Raw genomic sequence first — 19,347 nt, forward strand, 5'->3', positions numbered from 1 at the left:
AACTTTTAGTGGCCAATGTCACCACACAGTTTTTAATAACAGTTTACAAAGTTTTTATAAACATCAGTTGCAACTTCAATAAATAATTGCTTAATAAATGGTCTAAATCATTTTGTTGTTTGTGAACAGTGAAATAAGTATTAACTAAAGTTTCATAAACTGTAAATGCAACATTTATTAATGATGGTTGCATATTTGTACTGCTGCTTTTCAAAATGTTTATGCTTTTCGGTGTGTATCAAGGTTGTGTGTGTTTTTGGGCTCTTTTACAGTACAATCAATTATTTTGCATTAAATAGGGGACGTGTTTGTCTGTGCACATGTGTTTTTGTGTTGTGTGTTCATTCATGCATATGTATGTGCACAGACGCTGGCTATTAACCGAGGGGAAAGTCTGAAGATTTTGACAGTGAAGGTGAACATCCCTGACAGGGTGAAGAATGACTTCACCAGGTGGTGCATAAACAACAGGTCAGAAACACAATAATGCACAACACAATTACACTCACACACATTTTTAGTATTAACAGATTTACAAGTTGGATCCTGATTGGTGCAGAAATAATTAACAGTAAATTGCTTTTGAGACAAACAATAAGGCATCTCACATTTATTCCATGCATTAATTGGTTAAGGTTTCTTTAGAGAAGACTTTACTTTGAGAGTTTAGCAGAAAGTAAAAGTACAGTATAAAGAAGCGTTCATTAAAAAAACATTTTCAAGGTACACAATAAATTGCAATGCTGCATCCCCTGAGACCCTGAATTAGAGATTAGAATAAAAACAATAGCATAGTTAAGATGGTATTCACAATAAATGATTTTAATTTTTAAATAAAAAGATTGAATAAATAAATGTGCACTTCATATTTAAACATTAGGCTGTTGTAATTGTTTGAAAGGAATGTTCTTTTAATTTAACACCAAATGTGCAACAAAACACTCAAGCTGGATATGTAATAATACATTTATTTTTGTGTTTTTCATGCTTGTTCAGTGGAAATGACCAGAAGAAAAAAAAAAACTTTTTTAAACCACTTTCTCAATACAGGTGGAGGCCTAAGACATTTGCAAGAGAGGAGCTTAACATAATCATCAAGAATGCAGTAGAGGACTCTTATAAGAGGCTTGTTCTACCTTTCCTCACAAGGAGTTACAGGTATTTTTAACTGTTGTGTGTACAGTATACTGTATATGTGCTTTGTTAATTATGAATTTACACTGCATTCCTACTCCTTTCTCCTCACTTCCTCCTCTCCACTTTTTTTGTTTACATCTTCCCCTACTCCCTTGGCTATCTTTCTTTCTTGCTCTCTGTCACTCTTTTGCATTCCCTCTCAGGAATAAACTGACAAGTGCAGCAGAGAAGGAGTCGATTGCCATGTTTGTGCGAAACCTTCGGCAGCGCCTGTTGGTGTGTCCCATCAGGGGCTGTGTCATCATGGGGGTGGACCCTGGCTTTAGACATGGCTGTAAGCTGGCAGTTCTCTCCCCCACTAGTAAGTGACCACAAATGGCGTTGGACACATGTTTATGCAGTCAGTATCCCCTATAAGAGGCACATTTATATATCACTTAGCACCTACATTTGTATCCATAATACTTGACATTGTAATTATACTTTACTCATCTGAAAGGTCACATCTTCTTTATTATTCCTATTTGGAAAGCTCTTGACATTGAAGTGCTTAAAATCTCAGGAAGGCAGTCGTGTCTGAGAGGCTGCAGCTTTAGGTTGAATGATGCAGGTTGACAGTAAACACAGGCTCATCCTGTGCTACTGCAATCATCTGAAAGGACTCCGTAGAACTCATAGATTTAAAATGTGTTACTTGACTGTGAATTCAGTCTCTACTTTTGCATACGTACTTAGATCTGACTGATATGTGACATCATGGATATTGTTTTCCTAATAGCTGTTGTTGTCTTGCATCTAATTTGTGGTTTTATTTTGATACATCAAATGAACATAATGGCAGATCAGTAGTTTTTCAAGAGCAAGAATAGTGTATTTCACCAACAGTATTTTTCTGTAATTGTAGTCACATATTCAAGGATTATCCACTCACCCCAAGGCAAAAATTCATGGCTAATGGATTATAGTTTCCTCTCTTTCTTCTCCGTCTTTCTCTCCCTAATCATATGTCAAACCTGCGCTCATGCTTTATTTACAGTGCTACTGATGATACAGATCTAGTACAGAATTAGTCAGAGGTCTTTTCTTTATGGTACGTGGACTAAACCTTTTATTTCCACCAAAGTGTTTTCCATGTGAATGTCAGAGACTAAATGTGAGTTGGCTTGACCCTGGTGGGTGGACTATGTATGATTATGTGTCTAATAATCTACAGAGACATTAGCTGATAGTATATAGTATCGTCTGTTGGACCTCTTGACATCGTTATACTTTATTATCATCATTGAATCATCTCTCTGCTCTGTTTGTCCTTATCTCTCTGCACACAGGTCAGATTATCCACACTGATGTTGTGTACCTGCACAATTCAGGCCAGCAAAGAGAAGCAGACAAACTGCGCCACCTCATGATCAAATACGGGTACTGCTGCTTGTGTCAAAACAGTCACCGTTTGAGTCAGAAAATGTAGACGTTATTGTGCATTTATCTACGCAAAAATGATTTGTTTTCTGATGTCTTGCTGTTTTACTATCAAGAAAAGTGAATTGCAGCTAAATTTCTAGACCTTTATAGTTTCTCTCTTAATCCTCATCGTCCTTCCTCTTCCTCTTGTCCTTACTAGCTGTACTAGGGTCGTCATTGGTAACGGGACAGCATGTCGTGAGACTGAGTCCTTCTTCGCTGACCTCATCTCAAGGCGCTACTTTCACCCCCTGGACGTGTCCTACTGGTAAGTTCTTTCATCGAGTGCACGCAAGAACAGATCCCAGTTACCCCTGACTCTGATTAGAAATAAATGAGTGCAGAAAATGGACGGATGAAACCTATTGTCCAGAGGGCTGACATCCATTGCATAGTTTGATATTTATTGGATCCAGGTGATTCACACACTGTGTAATCTTTTTATATTAATACAGCGATCAGTAGCACACAAATATACATAAATGTACATGTGACAAAGATATGTTATGGAGGCAGGGTGTTTTACAGTGTAATGATAAACTTACCCCTATCCTCTTTCTCTGGGAATGTTCTATCAAAAATACCCCGATACTGAATACTAATATGTCTATAATAGGCCAGTATCGCTTGATAAAATCGGCCTAATGATTTTGTCAGTCAGGTTCTGATATTAATTAATATTTCAAAGTACATTTTGTCTATTTCTGTAAAACCTTTTTTCCACTGTTGAAAACCTCCTCAAGCACAATTCCAGTCTTTTAAATAACCTTTGAGTTTAAATGTTCACTGAAATATTGTATTGGTTGAATGCCATGGTTCAGGTCGTGTTAATAAAAGAGTGGGAGAGAGAAATGTAATGACAGGAAAGACAGTTGTTACGAAATGAGGTGTCAGTGAGGTCAGAAATGATGATGATACGGAAGACATTATGGTCTCTTGTATAGAACTAGTGAAAGAAAAGTGTGTGGAGAGGTGGGCGGGTGAATGAAGGGGGTTAGAGATATAAAAAAGTAAAGGACAGGAGAAAAATGTGTGGGAGCGAGAGAGTCGGACACAGATGGAAAGTAAGACAAATTGGAATGTGTCCCTCAAGCGAATATTGTCTATTAAAGCCATCTGGACTTTGTTTCACTTCGGCCCAATTAAAGAGACGTTTCGTGGTCCACGTTGTGTCTGTAACCAGGCCCAGTCCACACTTCAGATACAACAGCACAGAATCTCGGTCCAAGCATAATAACCAATGGCCTCTCCTTTCCCCGTCTCTTTCTCTCCCTGCTCAGTTCCATGTGTGTTTGTTGACTTGAGGTTAGCATTGGGACCACAGCCTAGAATGATTCCGAGCTGTGTGTGAACATTTGTGTGTGTACATATGAGAGATTTCTCAGTATCTCTCAGTCCATGCGCCCATACACACTTCAGAGGTCATACCTTTGGTATAATAGCCCACATCTTTTAGTTAAAGTTGGATTTGAAAGAACAGAAATGGTCCAAGTGGGGAGTTTATTAAGTTAACTTTCACTTGATTATTTTCATGACGGACATTTTTTCCTTTTGAGCACCTCCAGAGCTGTAAAGTTTCACATCTTGACATAATGTCTCTCTTGTTCATTCTTTTACTGGAGCTAATGGCATTCATGCTTCTCCCAACACGTTAGAATGTTGGACTTGTGTTTGATGTGGAGCTGGCTGAATATCCTACATCACCTGATATGATTAACTATATTTTTGCAGCACGTAACACATGTGTAAATGGTCTGTCTCTGCCTTAATATGGTTTGTGGAATAAAGGCTTTTACAAGTGCATGAACTTTGGAAGAGCAAAGAGCTGTTATTTTGACACTAACCACAGAAATATGGTTGTTGTTATCTAGATGATATCGCCCTGGCATGGACTGGTCTTTGGCTCACTTTGGTTTCTTTGGACAGTGGCTGATGTAGGCTCAGAAACAGAGATGTTAAATCACAATCTGTGTGTGTCTGTATTTTGAACACAGATGGCTTTTGCTGCACTTTTCCTCTTTCTTCATCTTTATTCCCATCTTCACTCCTCCTTCCTGGTTCTCTACCTCCCTCCTCATCGCTGTGTTCATTTCCATCATCTCTCCTGTTCACATATTTCCTTTATATAGGCTTGATCCAATAAATGTGTTTTTGAAAGTTCAAATGCTGCTCTTTCAATAACTACTCCCAGTCTTACATCTGAGGTGGAGTTTTCCTCTTTGAAATATAAGACTCTGGGGTATGTTGGCCCCCCTTGCACATGATTATATGGGTATCATAAGGTTATATGGGATACCTGGGTGGGATTAACCTCAAATTTCTCAACAAAAAAAAGATTTCAACTCCATTGTAAGGTCATTAAGTTTATCCACATTTCATATACAATCAAAGCCTATAAATATCATATTCGTTTGAACGATAAAGAGGTTTTCAGTGTGATGGTGCAGGGGGATACGTACCTTGGTGTTTTTACATAAGTCATAAAAAATGCAAAAGAACTAAACAAATATGACTAGTCCGATTTTTTCCTGAACCTAACCCTATAACGCCAAGCCGATATTATCAGCCGATATTGGCCTATTGCAGATGTGTCGGTTGTTTTTTTTTTTTTTTACAGTAACAATTGCAGAAAGGTTCTTGTTTTTTCTTTCTTCTTAGAGGGTAGGGTTAGGGTAGGGACAACATGTGCCCTGGAAGTGTCTGGGTGAATGATTAGAGGGCAGGGAAAGATGACTGACCTCCAGGAGCGACGGTTGTTGCTTACTATGAGGGACTCACTCCCCTGCTGACTGACCCACAACTGACCCTGACCTGCCATTGGGGAAACCTCATTACCACGGCTACATGTATGATGGCAATGACGGAGAATAGTTATGTAGCATCAGGAACAGCAAGGGGTCTTAGTGCTTGCTGTGAATGTCCCCAGCATAATTAATTGACCCAGTTTCTGCTATACTTTGTGACTTTGTGCACGTCTGCTGACCTTATACTTGAGCCGGTCCAAACACTTTTTGATCGACAGGTGTTGAAAGTCTTTTAGGCAACCAATGCGTAGGAAGCTGGAAAACCACCAGCACATACGGCTCCTTAACACTGCGCAGACAAACTGTCCTGTCTGTCTTAATGTATTTTAAAAGTCACAGACTCTTTCCATTTCTACCTTACAAATCCGTGTTCTTTGGCCTCCCTTGTGTTTTTCGGCTCTTTTTGTCATCCTCAGCTACTGAAAGCAGCTGTGCAGCTGTGGAAAGATGTATTCTAGCTCTAAAGCAAATATCCACAAAAATGTGTGAGTGTGAAAAACAGAGTGAGAGATTATATTTTGTCTTCATTGTGTTATTTGACCAGACATTTTAACATCATTACCTTGTTACGTGGGATCAGCCATTAAAATTTGACATTGCTGGTGTTAAAAGGTATTATTTTTAATCGTTGGCAGAAGGTCTGTTCGAGGTATAACAGCTCCTCTCCTCTCCTCTCCTCTCCTCTATCTGACAGTGCAGTAGTTCATTAAAGACCTCAGCCTCATTTGCACCATCTGCTTCCTGTCTGCCTGTGAGCCTTCATTGTGTCACCACCCCCACCCCTTCTCCACCCTTTCTTCCCCACCCGCCTGTCTCTCTCTCTCTGTCCTTCTGCCTCAGTGCTCAGCTGGAATGACAGCCAGAAATGGCAGCCTGCGGGATATCCTTACTTGTATTTTGTGTGTTTGTGGCGTGTGTGTGTGCGCGCATTTTTAAGTGCCTCAGTCCTGTTTGAGTAGACTCATCCTACTCACTGAGTCACCTCTTCCATAATTTGTAAGGAGTGTGGCCTTTTCTAAAGACAGCCGGACAAGGGCACACATTTGTGAATCTTTGCGTGTATGTCTGAGTTGTGAGAATTTAGTTGAAAGAATATGTGTGAATGTGTATAAAAGGCTGGTCAGTGTTTCCATGCCTGCATTAATACAAGATGTGCTGCAGATGGTGATCAAGTTACTTGAATTATTTTTTCATTCAGTAACAGAGACATTGTTAGATCTGAGGTATGGGCTACAATGGGCATTTTTATTTCATTAGCAATTAATCTGAAATAGTGAAATAAGAATTAATGTCTCAACTTGGAAACTTGGAAGAGCCAATATTTGGAATCCAATGATTATTTGATAATAAACATCAGTGATCTGTTGATCGATTAATTGGTTTATTTTTCAGGAGCAATAATTTACAGCTGATGTCAAATATATTCTAAACATTTCCCTGACAATATCATTCTTATAGAAGACCTACTTAAAAGGTGTTCCATCCGCTGACAAAGACCATAAGATGCTGTTGAAAGCTTCAGAAAAAATACATAAATTGACCGTGTAACATGATGGACGTGACATGATACAAGTTTGCAAGACATAGATTGTAACGTTGATGAGTTTTGTCTAGTGAATACCTACACTATGTCTAATAAATTGTTACAGACCTGGGAGGAGACGTGGTAGTGGTGTACATAATCTACATAATGTTGCTTTAAATGTAATAACTGCCATACTATGCTTTCATTTAAATGGATGCCACACCAAATGTCTCTTAAAATCCCAGAGTTTTGACATAGAACGTAAAGGCATGGATAAAAAAAGTTCAAGAATTCAAAATCCAGCTTTATTTAATCACATTTATTCGGCAAAATGATGTCGTGGAGGCCAGCATGCTTCCCAGTTAGTTTCATTATCTCAGTGTAAAATGATGACTAACTTTAGAGTGTTTCCTTTAATATAAATTCATGACCTCATTAATATTTGGGCAGGTTACCACAAGTATTTTGGACATCCAAGGCCTTTTTAATTAAGAAGGCTCAATGATCTACTGTGAAAATGGCCAAGGGTGTGGATTTTTATATATTGACAATTACATCCAAGGCTCAGGTTCGCTCATTAGGTTTACTCAATATTTTCCCTCAGATTTTATTTTGTTGATTTTGTATTATGCTGAAGATATTCAGTGAACTCTTTCCTGACCAGTTAATTGAATCGGATTTTCTAAATAAATATTCTTCTCAAATTACATTTTATATCGGAGTAATCTAATTAGAAGAGCAAAAAAGTGAGTAGTATGCACCTAGCACATAATTTTAATCTCAATCTAAAAAGCATATCTTAATAGAAAGTAATGTCAGTGACAGTAAAAACAATTTTATATTGCTGTTTTCAGGTTAAAAGGAGTTGAATTCATGCACAGTATGATGACATAAGCGATAGATAGATAATGTGTATAATATAGATAATTGAGTATAACAAGTGTGACAGCTTTTCAACTGGATCAGATGTAATAGTCCTTTATCTCTCTCCGCTGTTGTCTTTGCTAAGTGAGGAATAAATCACCAGATTCGACTCTTCATCCCTCATTAGATTTACAACAAAATAACCGTACATGATTAAGCTTGAACAATGCCTCTGTGAATGACCAGCATCCTGCAGGACATTATACAGCATGAGGTATTATTTAGCTGACAAGGTTTGTCTGTGACTGTGATGGCCCCCACTGAATGCACATTAGGTTATTTGTCATACAGCTGTGTACCGATAATTTAAAGACCTCCTGCTGGACGTCAGTGTGTCGCATATTAGTTTGCAAAACAAACGCCTCAGCTCTGACCTAAGTAAATCATTTTCTGTGATGTAAGTGGCTGAAAACTTGGATGTATATGGATGTTAGTATGTGTGTTAAGTGGCTGAGTCCATTATGTGTTCTAACTGTTGGCTGCATAATTAACACCTGCTCATGGCTTGCGCATGCCCTCTACTGTGTGTGTGTGTGTGTGTTGATAGGCCAGTGCAGCATGACCTTGTCTGTCATTGTGCTTTAGCACTGACCGGTAGAGCATGCAGGCTTTGTCAAAACTCATAAGAGTGCTCAGCACCGGCCAGACAAATGTCTGCGTGGGAGTGTGCGTGTGTGTGGTTTGCAGTCTGACGCGCAGTGGTCTGTGTCACTCTCGTCAGCTGGTGTTTCTGGATTTTTGTGAGAGGAGCTGATTGGTGGGGAAGGCACACGCCACACACACACACACGCACACACACGTGCCACTTTGAGTCTCGATCCATCAACACTCAAGATATAACTCCTGTAGTTTTGGGAAGATCTTACAAATTGTAGCAGCACTCCCAGATCAAGCTGCTCCTGTTCCTATATGGCCGTCTTTAAAAATCACCCCACAGATAACATTCCTTACATGGGTTGGGTTTTCACATTAATCATTTATGTATCCCAAGTTGTACAAACTGTACTGTATACTGTTGACAACATCTTTCAACTCCTCTACTTTACAAAGCAAACCTGCTCATCTTGTCATGTATTTGAATGTATAGGGTTCATATAGGTGTTGGAAATGCTTGAATTTTGGAATGTACAAAGTTTAAAAAGTGCTTGGATTATGGACAAAGTGCTTGAAACTTTGAATTGTAGTTGCGTTTTATATGATCACATGATTAAATGATCACATATGATTTTTAGAGACAAGTGACACATTTTGAAACATTTTTGTGTTGTGCTAAAATTTGTCACCTTTCTGTAGAATGCTATCACGCAACATCATTTTAGCTGTTTATAGCACAACATCTGATGAAATGTGATGACATGATACATCATTTTGATGAACCATAATAAATTACAATATTTTGATATGCATGTTTGGGGCTATGTGCATAAAGACTGACAAGTTGACAGGCTCTTTTGGCTGTGACAAGCTGATGTTAATGATATCAGAGGGCAAGAATATGTGGGGTAAGGTTAGGGAGATCTTTGGGCAATGGTAATGATACACACAGACATACACAAGCACACACACAAGCACACATACGGGAATCACAGCCAAAGGCAGAACAAAACTGACATCCAGTTCCTTGACCACTTGCTCTGCTATTCCAGAAGGCATTCTGAGATGACCGAACCTCTTACTCCTTCTCATATAAACACAAACACACCCTTGAGGCTTTCCAAGTCAGAGTCCCTGTTTGAATTGAATGAACTGATAAATTACAATGTATTGACATCATATTGGGCTTGATTAATTTGCTTCATCATATCGAAACTACTTTTCTTAAATGATGATTTCTGCTTCAGTTTATTTAGACTTGTTTCCTGCATGTTGCTGTGCCTTTATTTGATGTTGGTCTCTGTAGCTCATGAAAGTGGAAGGCCGTCTCTCTCTCTAGTAGTCATCGTTCTCTCCTTGACTGGTTCATACTTAAAGTTGTCCGAGAGCAATACAAGCAGTTGCAGCAGGAAACGTACCAATAGTGTACGCCTGCACAGGCACACAGCCATTCCTACAGTAAGTCCTTGACCGTCTTGCCCTCCAGCTCACTCCTGGTGGGATGAGATCATTATTACTGGCTAGCTGATGGACCTTGAGGACAGCGATGTAGACTGTATTTATGACTTTGTATGGGTGAGGGTATGTGTATCCCCTGTCATGTCCTGTGTCCAGGCATGCTCCCAGGGCCAGGCTGAGTGAGTGATGAACATACAGTGGCAGGACCAGAGATGACTGAGTAAGATCCAGGCGCACAGGCCTCACCGAAGGTTTGAAAGTTGGATAGGAGGAGGAGCAGAGGGGCAGATGGATTTAGAGGCATGGAATGGCTTGGCTTGGCTGTGGGGTGTATCTTCATTTCAGAAGAGTAAAATTAACCTTTGGGTACATCAAAAGGTTATATGATAGACTTAAAACATGATGAGTAGAGGAAGGCAGAGCAATTTTGAAAAATATGTAACATGTATAAACATTTAGAAAAATAACATTTTTATGCCAAATGTTACTTAAAGTACAGCTTCAAAGATATTTGTTGAGGACCTCTGTAATTCAGAGTGCACCCATAAAAACATACCTCAATGTTCATTCAGTTGTTGACTTGGTAAAAGAGAAGCTGCTAAAATACTGGACATATGTTGATGGATACATTTCTTCTTAAGGCTCTGTTAAACCACTTTTCAGTTGCAAAATGTGAGGCATATGTATGAAGTAACAGTAACAATATATTGCGAGTGCTAGATGGAAGGACACAGTTGGAAAGGGAAGAAAGGGAACACTCAGAGCCCTCCTTTAGTCAAATCATTAGTGTCCACCACTGAGAAAACACATTACTTTGGAATTTGAAAATAAAAACAGGTGTGATGTGAAGAAGGAGAGTACTGGAACAGGGATTGTTTTGTGATTATGGACTGAATGTTCCACAGGATGACTAATTTGCAAACTGATGATGGGTGAGGGAAGTAGGTAGAGAAGGTGGAGAGCGGTGTAATGTACTTATGCTTAGTTTTTTCCTCCCGGGAAGCTGTGAAATCTGTTCATTTGCCGAACTCCATTACGTGCATCTCCTCCCTCACTTTTACCTTCCCATAAGTGGTAAATGCTCACTCTAAAAGGCAGGAAATGGCTGTCATGTCGGTGTCTGTACTTCCCCGAATTATTTCCATTCATTTGTGCTTTCTTTTTGTTCCTTCCCTGTTCATCCTTCCTCTCCTCTATTTAAGAATAGCAATGATGTCCCTTTCATTACTGTCATGAAAACATTCTGCTGTTCAATGTGCGTATGTATATAGTAAATGCCTTCAAGAGTGTGTGGCAGTGGCCAGCAATAGAAGTGATGATGATAAATAATGTATAGCCTCGCCTTAGAGTGGGAAGAATGTTGTGACTTGTCATCCCGTGCTTAGCAGTGTTGCTAATATCAGGAACTGTGGTTGGTTGTTTCCTCAGTAAACATACCACCTTCTTTGGCTGTTACAATCCCTCTTGATTGGACAGCTGCTGCTCTTCTTGGGTTATACTTCTTCTATGGAGCCACTTTTCACTGCTGGAGTGTCTCTGGGCTAGAGAAAGCAGATGTGCTCGATGTCCAAAGGGTAGGCTGCCCCTCCACGAGCAGCCAGTTGGCAAATGCCGGCTTGCCAAAACCGAGTTGTTCTAGCTCTGTGTGTATGGGGGATGGCCCTCCCTGTGGACACTCTACTTGTCCACTCTGCATAGCCCAGAGACACTGCTGTGAGCTGAAGGGGTCAGTGTGTTTATTGTGGGAATGTACAGCTGGCAATCTGCTTGCAGCTGCTAGCAGTATAGACAAACCAGCACACATGTGCATGGCTAATGCAAGGAAGTTGCCCCCCCCCGCAAAAAAAAAAACAATCCAGCTGCTGAAATCTGGTAGCATTTTGGGTTCCAATCGAATGACGAGGGAGCGCCAGCAAATTTGCTGTATGCAAGATATGCATTGGAAATTACAGTTCAATTGCACAGCAGCAGTGCAGCCACCTTGCGAAAATGGCATAGAAGTGATTGACAGCTCCCTCAAAGCCCTCGAATGTGATTTCTAATCAGCTGATGGTAATAATGTATTTGTCGGAAAATATTGGGGAAGGTTTAACGGCCTCAAAATTTGGATACTGCCCAGCCGTAGCCTAATATCACAAATCAGGCATTAAAAAAGAGGCTTTACTGTATGTGCAGTCGGGCTCCATCTAAGGATTATTTTCATTATCAGATAATCTGCCAATTATTTTGCTAGGTTTTGACTACCATTATGAGGCTAAGATGGCAGATGGTACCACAGATAAGTGGTGTTGAGCTGAGGACCTTTGGTGTTTGCAGGTGGTGGACAATGAATATCTGCCAGCCTCATCCGTATCACCCACAGCCCCCTTTCTCCTCCCACCACCTGACTGGTGGTCAGCCTCTGTCCCTTCTTCTTCCCCTCCATCCACCAAACCGTCCTCCATGCCATCCTCCCCTAGGGTGCCAATGTTCCCTGCGATGGTCCTGCGTGTGACAAACATGTGTGATGAGTCTCTGTGACATGCCATGTGTGTACTTGTGATTTTGGGGGTGTGTGTGTGTGTTTGTGAATGCCAGTGTGTATGCGTTTGTGCGTGACACGAGTGCAGGCCTTTCTTGCTACCAGATTGACATGAGTGTCTGTGAGGCTTTGCTCTTTTCAGACGTGCCTCACACTGGCAGTTGGAGTTTGTGTGTGTGTGTGTGTGTGTGTGTGTGTGTGCCTGCCTGCCTTCTAGCGCCTCGCTAGAGACTGACGGCCCCTGACACCTGCCATTTGGACGCTTTTCTCTGTGAAAAATGTCATCGTCTTCAGACCCGACGTGCGTGCGCATGTGTGTGTGTGTGTGTGTGAGACAGAGAGATGGTGCTTCTCTCAATTTGTCTCCCTGAGGTCAAGCTTTGCAGCTGACTGAACAATGGACCCAAGCTGTTTGAGCAGCCGGGACAGAGAAACTTGTGTGTGTGTGTCTGTGTGTTTTGTGAGTGTGTGTGTGTGTGTGTGTGTGTGTTTGTTTTGTATGAATATACTTTGGTCTGTAGATATGTGACATCATAGCTCCTTCTAAGTCAGTAAAATGAGGCCATCCAAGTATCCTGGACCAAAACTGAGTTGTGGACAAAGAAAGTGGCAGATTGAGCCATTATACTGTGGCACTACTTGTGTGTGGATGCAATTCTTAGTGTGTCTGCATTGTTGAATATTGTACTTTAATTGGCTATTTTCCAAACGATCCCCTCAGTGCCCCCATGTTGTGACGGGATATTCATAGATAAAACATTTTGGTTTAATTACTCAGTTAACCCCACTCATTTCTTTGCACTTAATTTTAAAGATCTCATTCTAGTTCCGGTGTACTTTTTTGAAGAATCCCACACGGTACATAATTAGTGTTAGTTATGTTGTAAAAAAAATAAGTGCAATTGTGCCCCATTTCTTCAAAATGTCTGTATCTTGTTATGCTAATTCACTTGGAGCTGCATTTGGGATGCTTGAACGATAGGAAAAGCATATTCTTCTAGGTCTAGGCTGAAAAAAATAAACAAAATCTGATTGCTTTGCATTTAGATTTAGGGAATTATTACTTTTAAAATAACACTAGCAGTAAAACTTTATTTCACCCTATGATGGTTCAATTTCTAAGTTATTCTGGAAGGGGAGGTCTGGTTAAAACTTGTAGAACAGACCATTAAAAAAAGGAAATTGACCTACCCATATATTCTGCTTTTAACAGTTAAATTAACTATGTCCTATGGACTGTGGATTTTTTAATATCTACAAAGTCATGTTGATGGAGATGCTTCAGATCCATGCTTTGTACCCTCAATCTCAACAGGATATTTATTCCTACATTGTCTGTGCAAATTGGAGTACTTTGAACATTTGCAGTTTCTTTAAACGTAACATTCCATTTTTTAGGTGCGTGCCTTTGACATGTTGAGCACAGCCCTTTTTGTATATCTTTACATTGAGCCTCGAAGCAATTTAAGTCTCCTTACCCCACCCCCCCCCTCCAAATTTGTGTCCTGTGTATCAAATGAGTTGGTGATATTATTGCCCCTCTTCTTTGCTGACTGATCTGATGAGCTGTTTTTAATTTAGATTAGGGCTGTGTGAGCCAGAAGGCTGTAATGGGGTATCAAAGTGTGTATCCATCTCTCCCAATGTTAGGATTCTTGAGGGGCAGCAGGAGGCCAGTCATGTGTGTCAGCCCAAGGGTGTGTCTCAAAGACAACCGGTAGGGAAGCCAGTTTTTGACTTTGCCCGAGGATGGGGCAGGGCTAAAGGCAGGCCTCTGTTTATATGTGTGTGTGTGGGTATACAATTGACAGTGCGAATAAGTGATAACCCTACAGGGCCATCAAGTCATCGCTTTACACCAAGAGGCGACCATTGACTTTGTGTCTCAAAGTGTGTGTGTGTGTGTGTGTGTGTGTGTGTGCCCATGCTCCGACCATCCACCCACTTAGGCCAGAGAGCAGACAACCTTCTGCTGGCTGCCAGGATGATGCCCTCACAATGGCGACAGCCATGGACGCTATGTCGATGAGGGCTCAGAGCTGTATCCATGACAGTGCTGTTACCCAGCTGCCCCAGCGGCAGCCTTAATTAAGTTAGACATGATAGGGGCTGGTGGCCTCCCTTTACTTTTTTCTCTCTATGTCCACTTGTGTTTTATTTTCTGCATGTTCTTAATGATGTCTTCACCTTTTCAATCTTTACTTTTGTCTACCTCATCTCTACTTTTTTCTCTTTTTGTTGGTCTGTCTCTCTTTTTCAAACAAAAGACAAAATTAGGCATTGTGACTCTTTTACCTGACCTCCATTGTCGAGGGAGGTTAGAGGTGTTACTTCTGTGTTTTATATCATTATTGGCTTCACACTCAGTTTGATGAGAGAGAGCTGCATGAGATTAGTTCATGTTTTTGAATTATTTCATATAATCTTAATAAAGATTATTATGTGCGTCTTTGTGTCTCAGCTTGATGACCAGCTCTCCTTTGACCTCCTTGAAGGTCATGTGCCACTGCTTGTTAAGTAGTGTCACCATGGCGATATGTCAGCTGTCAGCATGAAGGACGGGGAGCTGACAAAAAGAACAGTGAGGCGGAGGAAAGGATGAATAGAGACGATGGGAAAGAGAGGGGAAAAGAGGGAGGGAGGAGAAGTTCATTTAAATGTGATTCTCATCAGAAGGCCTCTGCCACTCCTCATTAACGAGATACTTGTAATTGGCAAGGTTGTTGTGGCAATTTCCAGGCCTCTGGGATTGTGTACAACAGAAGGCCTGAATTGTGGACATCGGGGAGGTGCTGACCCCCTCGTCATATCGGTCAGCCCTGAGGAACCCCCCTCCCCCCTTCTTCCACCAATCCTTCCTCTGTCTCACTCCATCCACCCGAGAGAGCAGAAGGACTAAACAACATGACAGCTTCAGTTGTGTGTCGTAAGCATTAACACGGGTATCAATTGCTTTGTTGTACCAGCATCCCGTCTGTGTGGTGAAGGATGATAAGCGGCCTACTTTAGACTGAATACATTAACATGATGAATGGTAGTATTTTTTGCCTTACAGGATCTGTTCATTTTCAAGATCTTCATGTTAAAAAACATCAATAACACAGAAATTGGCATTTCAACTTCCACTCAATTGTGCAAGTTCAAGAAGTCCTTGACATAGAATAATTATTTGCAATTTCTTTTTACAGAGGTCACTGACTATGAATTAATTTGAAACTGTTTTTTTTCAACCAGAATATTAGTGGAAAATATTAGTGTCAATTGAAATATTGTTTTTAACATAATATCTAAACAAGAAAATTGTATAGCACAAAAATGTAAATGAAACTAAGCAAAACAAAATATTTATTAGAAAGGAAAGGTCATTCTTGCCAATCCTAATGACCATGTCCATTTGCTGGTTGGTTGTCTGGTCAACAGGGTTACAGAAAAACTGAATGTATTTCCAACAAACCTGAATGGAGGATGGGTCAAGGCACAGAATTAACCCCAAATGCCATATATGACATTGGGTTAAGTTCGACTGACTTAAAGGAGACTGTTTGGCCTTGGCCTGGTAGCACTCTACTGAGGGTCGTTCTAGTTTAGCCCTTTGTTATGTTTTTAATTTTTTTTCATAATTTGAAGCATATTTTCTGATTCTTAAGGTTAAGGGATGCATGTATATATAGATATTGAAAATATTTTAGGTAGATGTTAACACACACTGCCTGAATCTTTACATTTTTACATACCATATTTTAAATATTTGTTCATGAAATGCTGGACCTCAGTGACCTCAGTGTTTGTGACATCTGTCCATCCAGTGTCTGTAACCCCTTATCCTTTGCAGAGTCACTATTTTAGTTGAAATTTAAGTTTAAAAACACACAGTGCTCTCTTTACTGATCGGATATAGAAGTTGGCTGCAAATTCTCGAACAACTGACTGCCAGAAATTGGGAGTCAAAAAATTGATTGAGCAATAATTGTACATTCAATCCTCAATCTCATCCATGACAGTGAAGTTCAGTAGATACTGACAAACAGCAGTGCAACCCAATGGCCTCTAGATGGCAATAGTGTCACATAAACTGTGAGTGCACTGCAAGAGTCTGCTTACTCCTTGTCCTGAGCTCTGTCAAACAGTCAATCATGTCATAGTGTCTGTCATTAAAGTGTCAGTTGTTTCAATGTGAAAGGTGGTCAGATGGTTGTAAAACTGTACTTACCCAAAGTCTGTGTCATACCTCCAGAGGGCAAAATGATCTCAATCAGTTATCTGCTATACTAAATGGCCTATTCTGGATATGTGTAGTGTTCAGCCACTGGCTCAGATATGTAATCAGGATTTATGCGGTTCTTTTCACCTGCTGTCAGCCGAACAAGAATTCAAAAAGCATTTGAAAGATTGTAATTGTGCTCTTAATGTTAAGGCAGGTGGTGGTGCTATTTAGGACTTGATGTCCGTTATGATGGTCAAGCTTTTATTACAGAGTCAAATGAGGGACCAGTTTGAGTAGCTGTCAACTGCATTATTCAAGGTGCAAGGCAGTGGTGATTTTCCTTAATAGCTCCACCATTATGTCTTTGAAGTAGTTATGACGTCTCTCTGTTATTCCTTCCTCTACTTACACCATTTCCTTTCTCCTTCTCCTTCACTGGCCAACCTGCCCTTTTATTCCATGTTCCATATAAAGTTCTCTTGACACCTTACTCTTTTGCTCTTTCTGTTATTCTTTAACTTTTCAACTCTTTCCTTCCCCAGTATAACCAGTGAGGCGGGAGCATCCATCTACAGTGTGAGTCCTGAGGCGGTCAAAGAGATGCCAGACTTGGATCCAAACCTTAGGAGTGCAGGTACATCAGCCATTCAAATTATTCTTGACCAAGAAAGTTACTTGTGATGCAAAAGACACTGTGTATGGGGCTTTTTTAAATAACCGTCAAAAACCAATTTTATTATATCGTCTGATCCCTTAGAACTTAGATCATTTTAACATTTACATTATACTTTTCACATGTTCAGCTCTAATTTTGAATTGCTGTTCTTCTACAAGAGGAACACCCAGTTGTTTTTTCTCAGTTTTAGCCATGTTCCTTTACTCCATATTTCTAGATCTAGGTCTAGATAATATGGACCGTTGTTATACTGCTATACTATTGTATGCTTGTAACACCTAAGTGACAATTATACTAGCAAGGACAATGCGTAAGAGTTGCAAACTGCCTGTTTTTGTAGACATCACAATCTTTTAATTTTATTTCCACCCTCTTACCAGCAACATACACTGTTGTCACACTGTCAGTGAATTTCTGGCATTGCTATTAGGTTCTCCTCTGTCTCTCCTGCTCTCACTCCACATACTACATCATTGAAAACACAGTGGAATAAAAGAGAATCACACTCGAGTTTTGGAGAACAAATGTTTCCAGCAGACTTCCTCTATAAAAGCCATGAATCAAGTGAGGCTGGATTATTCCTCACTAGTTTCCTGTGGTCAGCAGCGCAGAGAGCCACGGAGAGCCATATTTATACCCCTAATGAAAGCCATAAGAAATCCACAGCGTTTGACTTTGGGTATAAAAAGAGGGGGTGCTGAGACTGGACACTGTGATTACAGAATCGGATGCGGCCACAGAGTGTTTGTGTCTTTCTGTCGTACCTTTGTGTGTTACTGCCTCTGTCTATATGAGTTGCCATGTGTGTAGGGAACTGTGAGTTATAGGCAGGTTCCATCCATCTCTTCTATTGAAGTCTAGGGACACCCAGTGGTGTTAGGAAGTATTTTAACCACTGTCCAGGAGGACTGTTTTTGTGTTCAATTTATTCCTGCACTCTTTTCTCCTCCTCTCTCCAATCCAAGACCGAGACATGAAAGTGAATGACAAGAGTGACCACAAAGAAAAATAAATCACAAGAACAGATCAGTTTTCCCTTATTGATTGCCATGTTGTGGTTTGATAGGGAGTCCATGCTTCATCTCATCAAAAGTTGAACTATTTCAATCTAAATTCTTTGTCCTCGTGTTTTGCAACAAAATCATTGGAACTACATCACAGCTGTCCTCCTGTCCTACCAGGATGCTGTGTCTCACATTCTTCCACTTCTCCTGAGCAACGTGTCTGAGCTCTTCCTCTCTTGTTGCTTTCTCCATTCCTTCCCGTTTTTTAGGTCCTGAATTTTACTCATAAAATTTCAATAAGAGCTGGAGAGTTATGATGGATTCAGTTTACAAATCGTCTCCCCTCAGAAAGAGAGAGCGAGAGAGTTAGAGGCCGACTAGATTGAAAGGGTATTGGGGAGTTTTGTTGGTGCACTATGCAAGGCCAGGGTTGAAACTCCATCCCTGTCTAAATATTATCTCAGGCAGCAGCCTCCCACCGCAGCCAGAGGAGAGAGAGGAGAGGAAAGCCATTGATTCCAGACATACTCCCTCTATTACATCTCATCCTTCTCCTTCTCTTTGTCTGTTCGTTCTGCCTCAGAGATCTAAGTCTGACACATCTCATGCAGCAAACTACAGCACTGACCACTGAAATTCAAATGTGCGCTGAACACATAAGAAACAGGACAAAAGAAGGACAAGGAGGCTGATAAACTGTGTCCTGTGTCATCATGCAGAGTTTTATAAAACTAAAAAGGATATTATTGAGTTCAATCTCACTGCCTTGGTGGAACTCAAACCATCAGGTACACTAGATAACTGAAGAAGGTTTTTTGAAGTGCAATGGTTATTTTCTCCAATAAAGGATAGACATTTTGAGAGTTCTAACCAGTTTTTTTGTGGAAAACGTAGTTGCACATATTTGGCAGGGTGGTTGGGGTTACGCTCCGTTGAAATATGATTTGATTTGAACAAGTATATGTTGACATTAGATTGTGATACTTTCTCTTGGGATACTATTGTCAATACATTGGTGCCAAATATCAAGATGTTTTAT

The 19,347-nt window shown here is 40.4% G+C and overlaps 1 protein-coding gene across 3 annotated transcripts in view; it reads left to right on the forward strand.

The window, feature by feature from the left end:
• Positions 1 to 19,347, forward strand: part of srbd1 (S1 RNA binding domain 1) — a 126,850-nt gene that overhangs the window by 10,026 nt on the left and 97,477 nt on the right. For all 3 annotated transcript variants that reach the window (XM_037124058.1, XM_037124057.1, XM_037124056.1), the window contains exons 10-15: positions 368 to 471; positions 1,051 to 1,158; positions 1,341 to 1,498; positions 2,466 to 2,556; positions 2,759 to 2,866; positions 17,171 to 17,262. In XM_037124058.1, coding sequence (XP_036979953.1) covers positions 368 to 471; positions 1,051 to 1,158; positions 1,341 to 1,498; positions 2,466 to 2,556; positions 2,759 to 2,866; positions 17,171 to 17,262 — 661 coding nt within the window. The remainder of the gene's footprint in view (positions 1 to 367; positions 472 to 1,050; positions 1,159 to 1,340; positions 1,499 to 2,465; positions 2,557 to 2,758; positions 2,867 to 17,170; positions 17,263 to 19,347) is intronic.

This window comes from Acanthopagrus latus, chromosome 15, assembly GCF_904848185.1.
Source record: "Acanthopagrus latus isolate v.2019 chromosome 15, fAcaLat1.1, whole genome shotgun sequence".
In the NCBI taxonomy this organism is placed as follows: Eukaryota; Metazoa; Chordata; class Actinopteri; order Spariformes; family Sparidae; genus Acanthopagrus; species Acanthopagrus latus.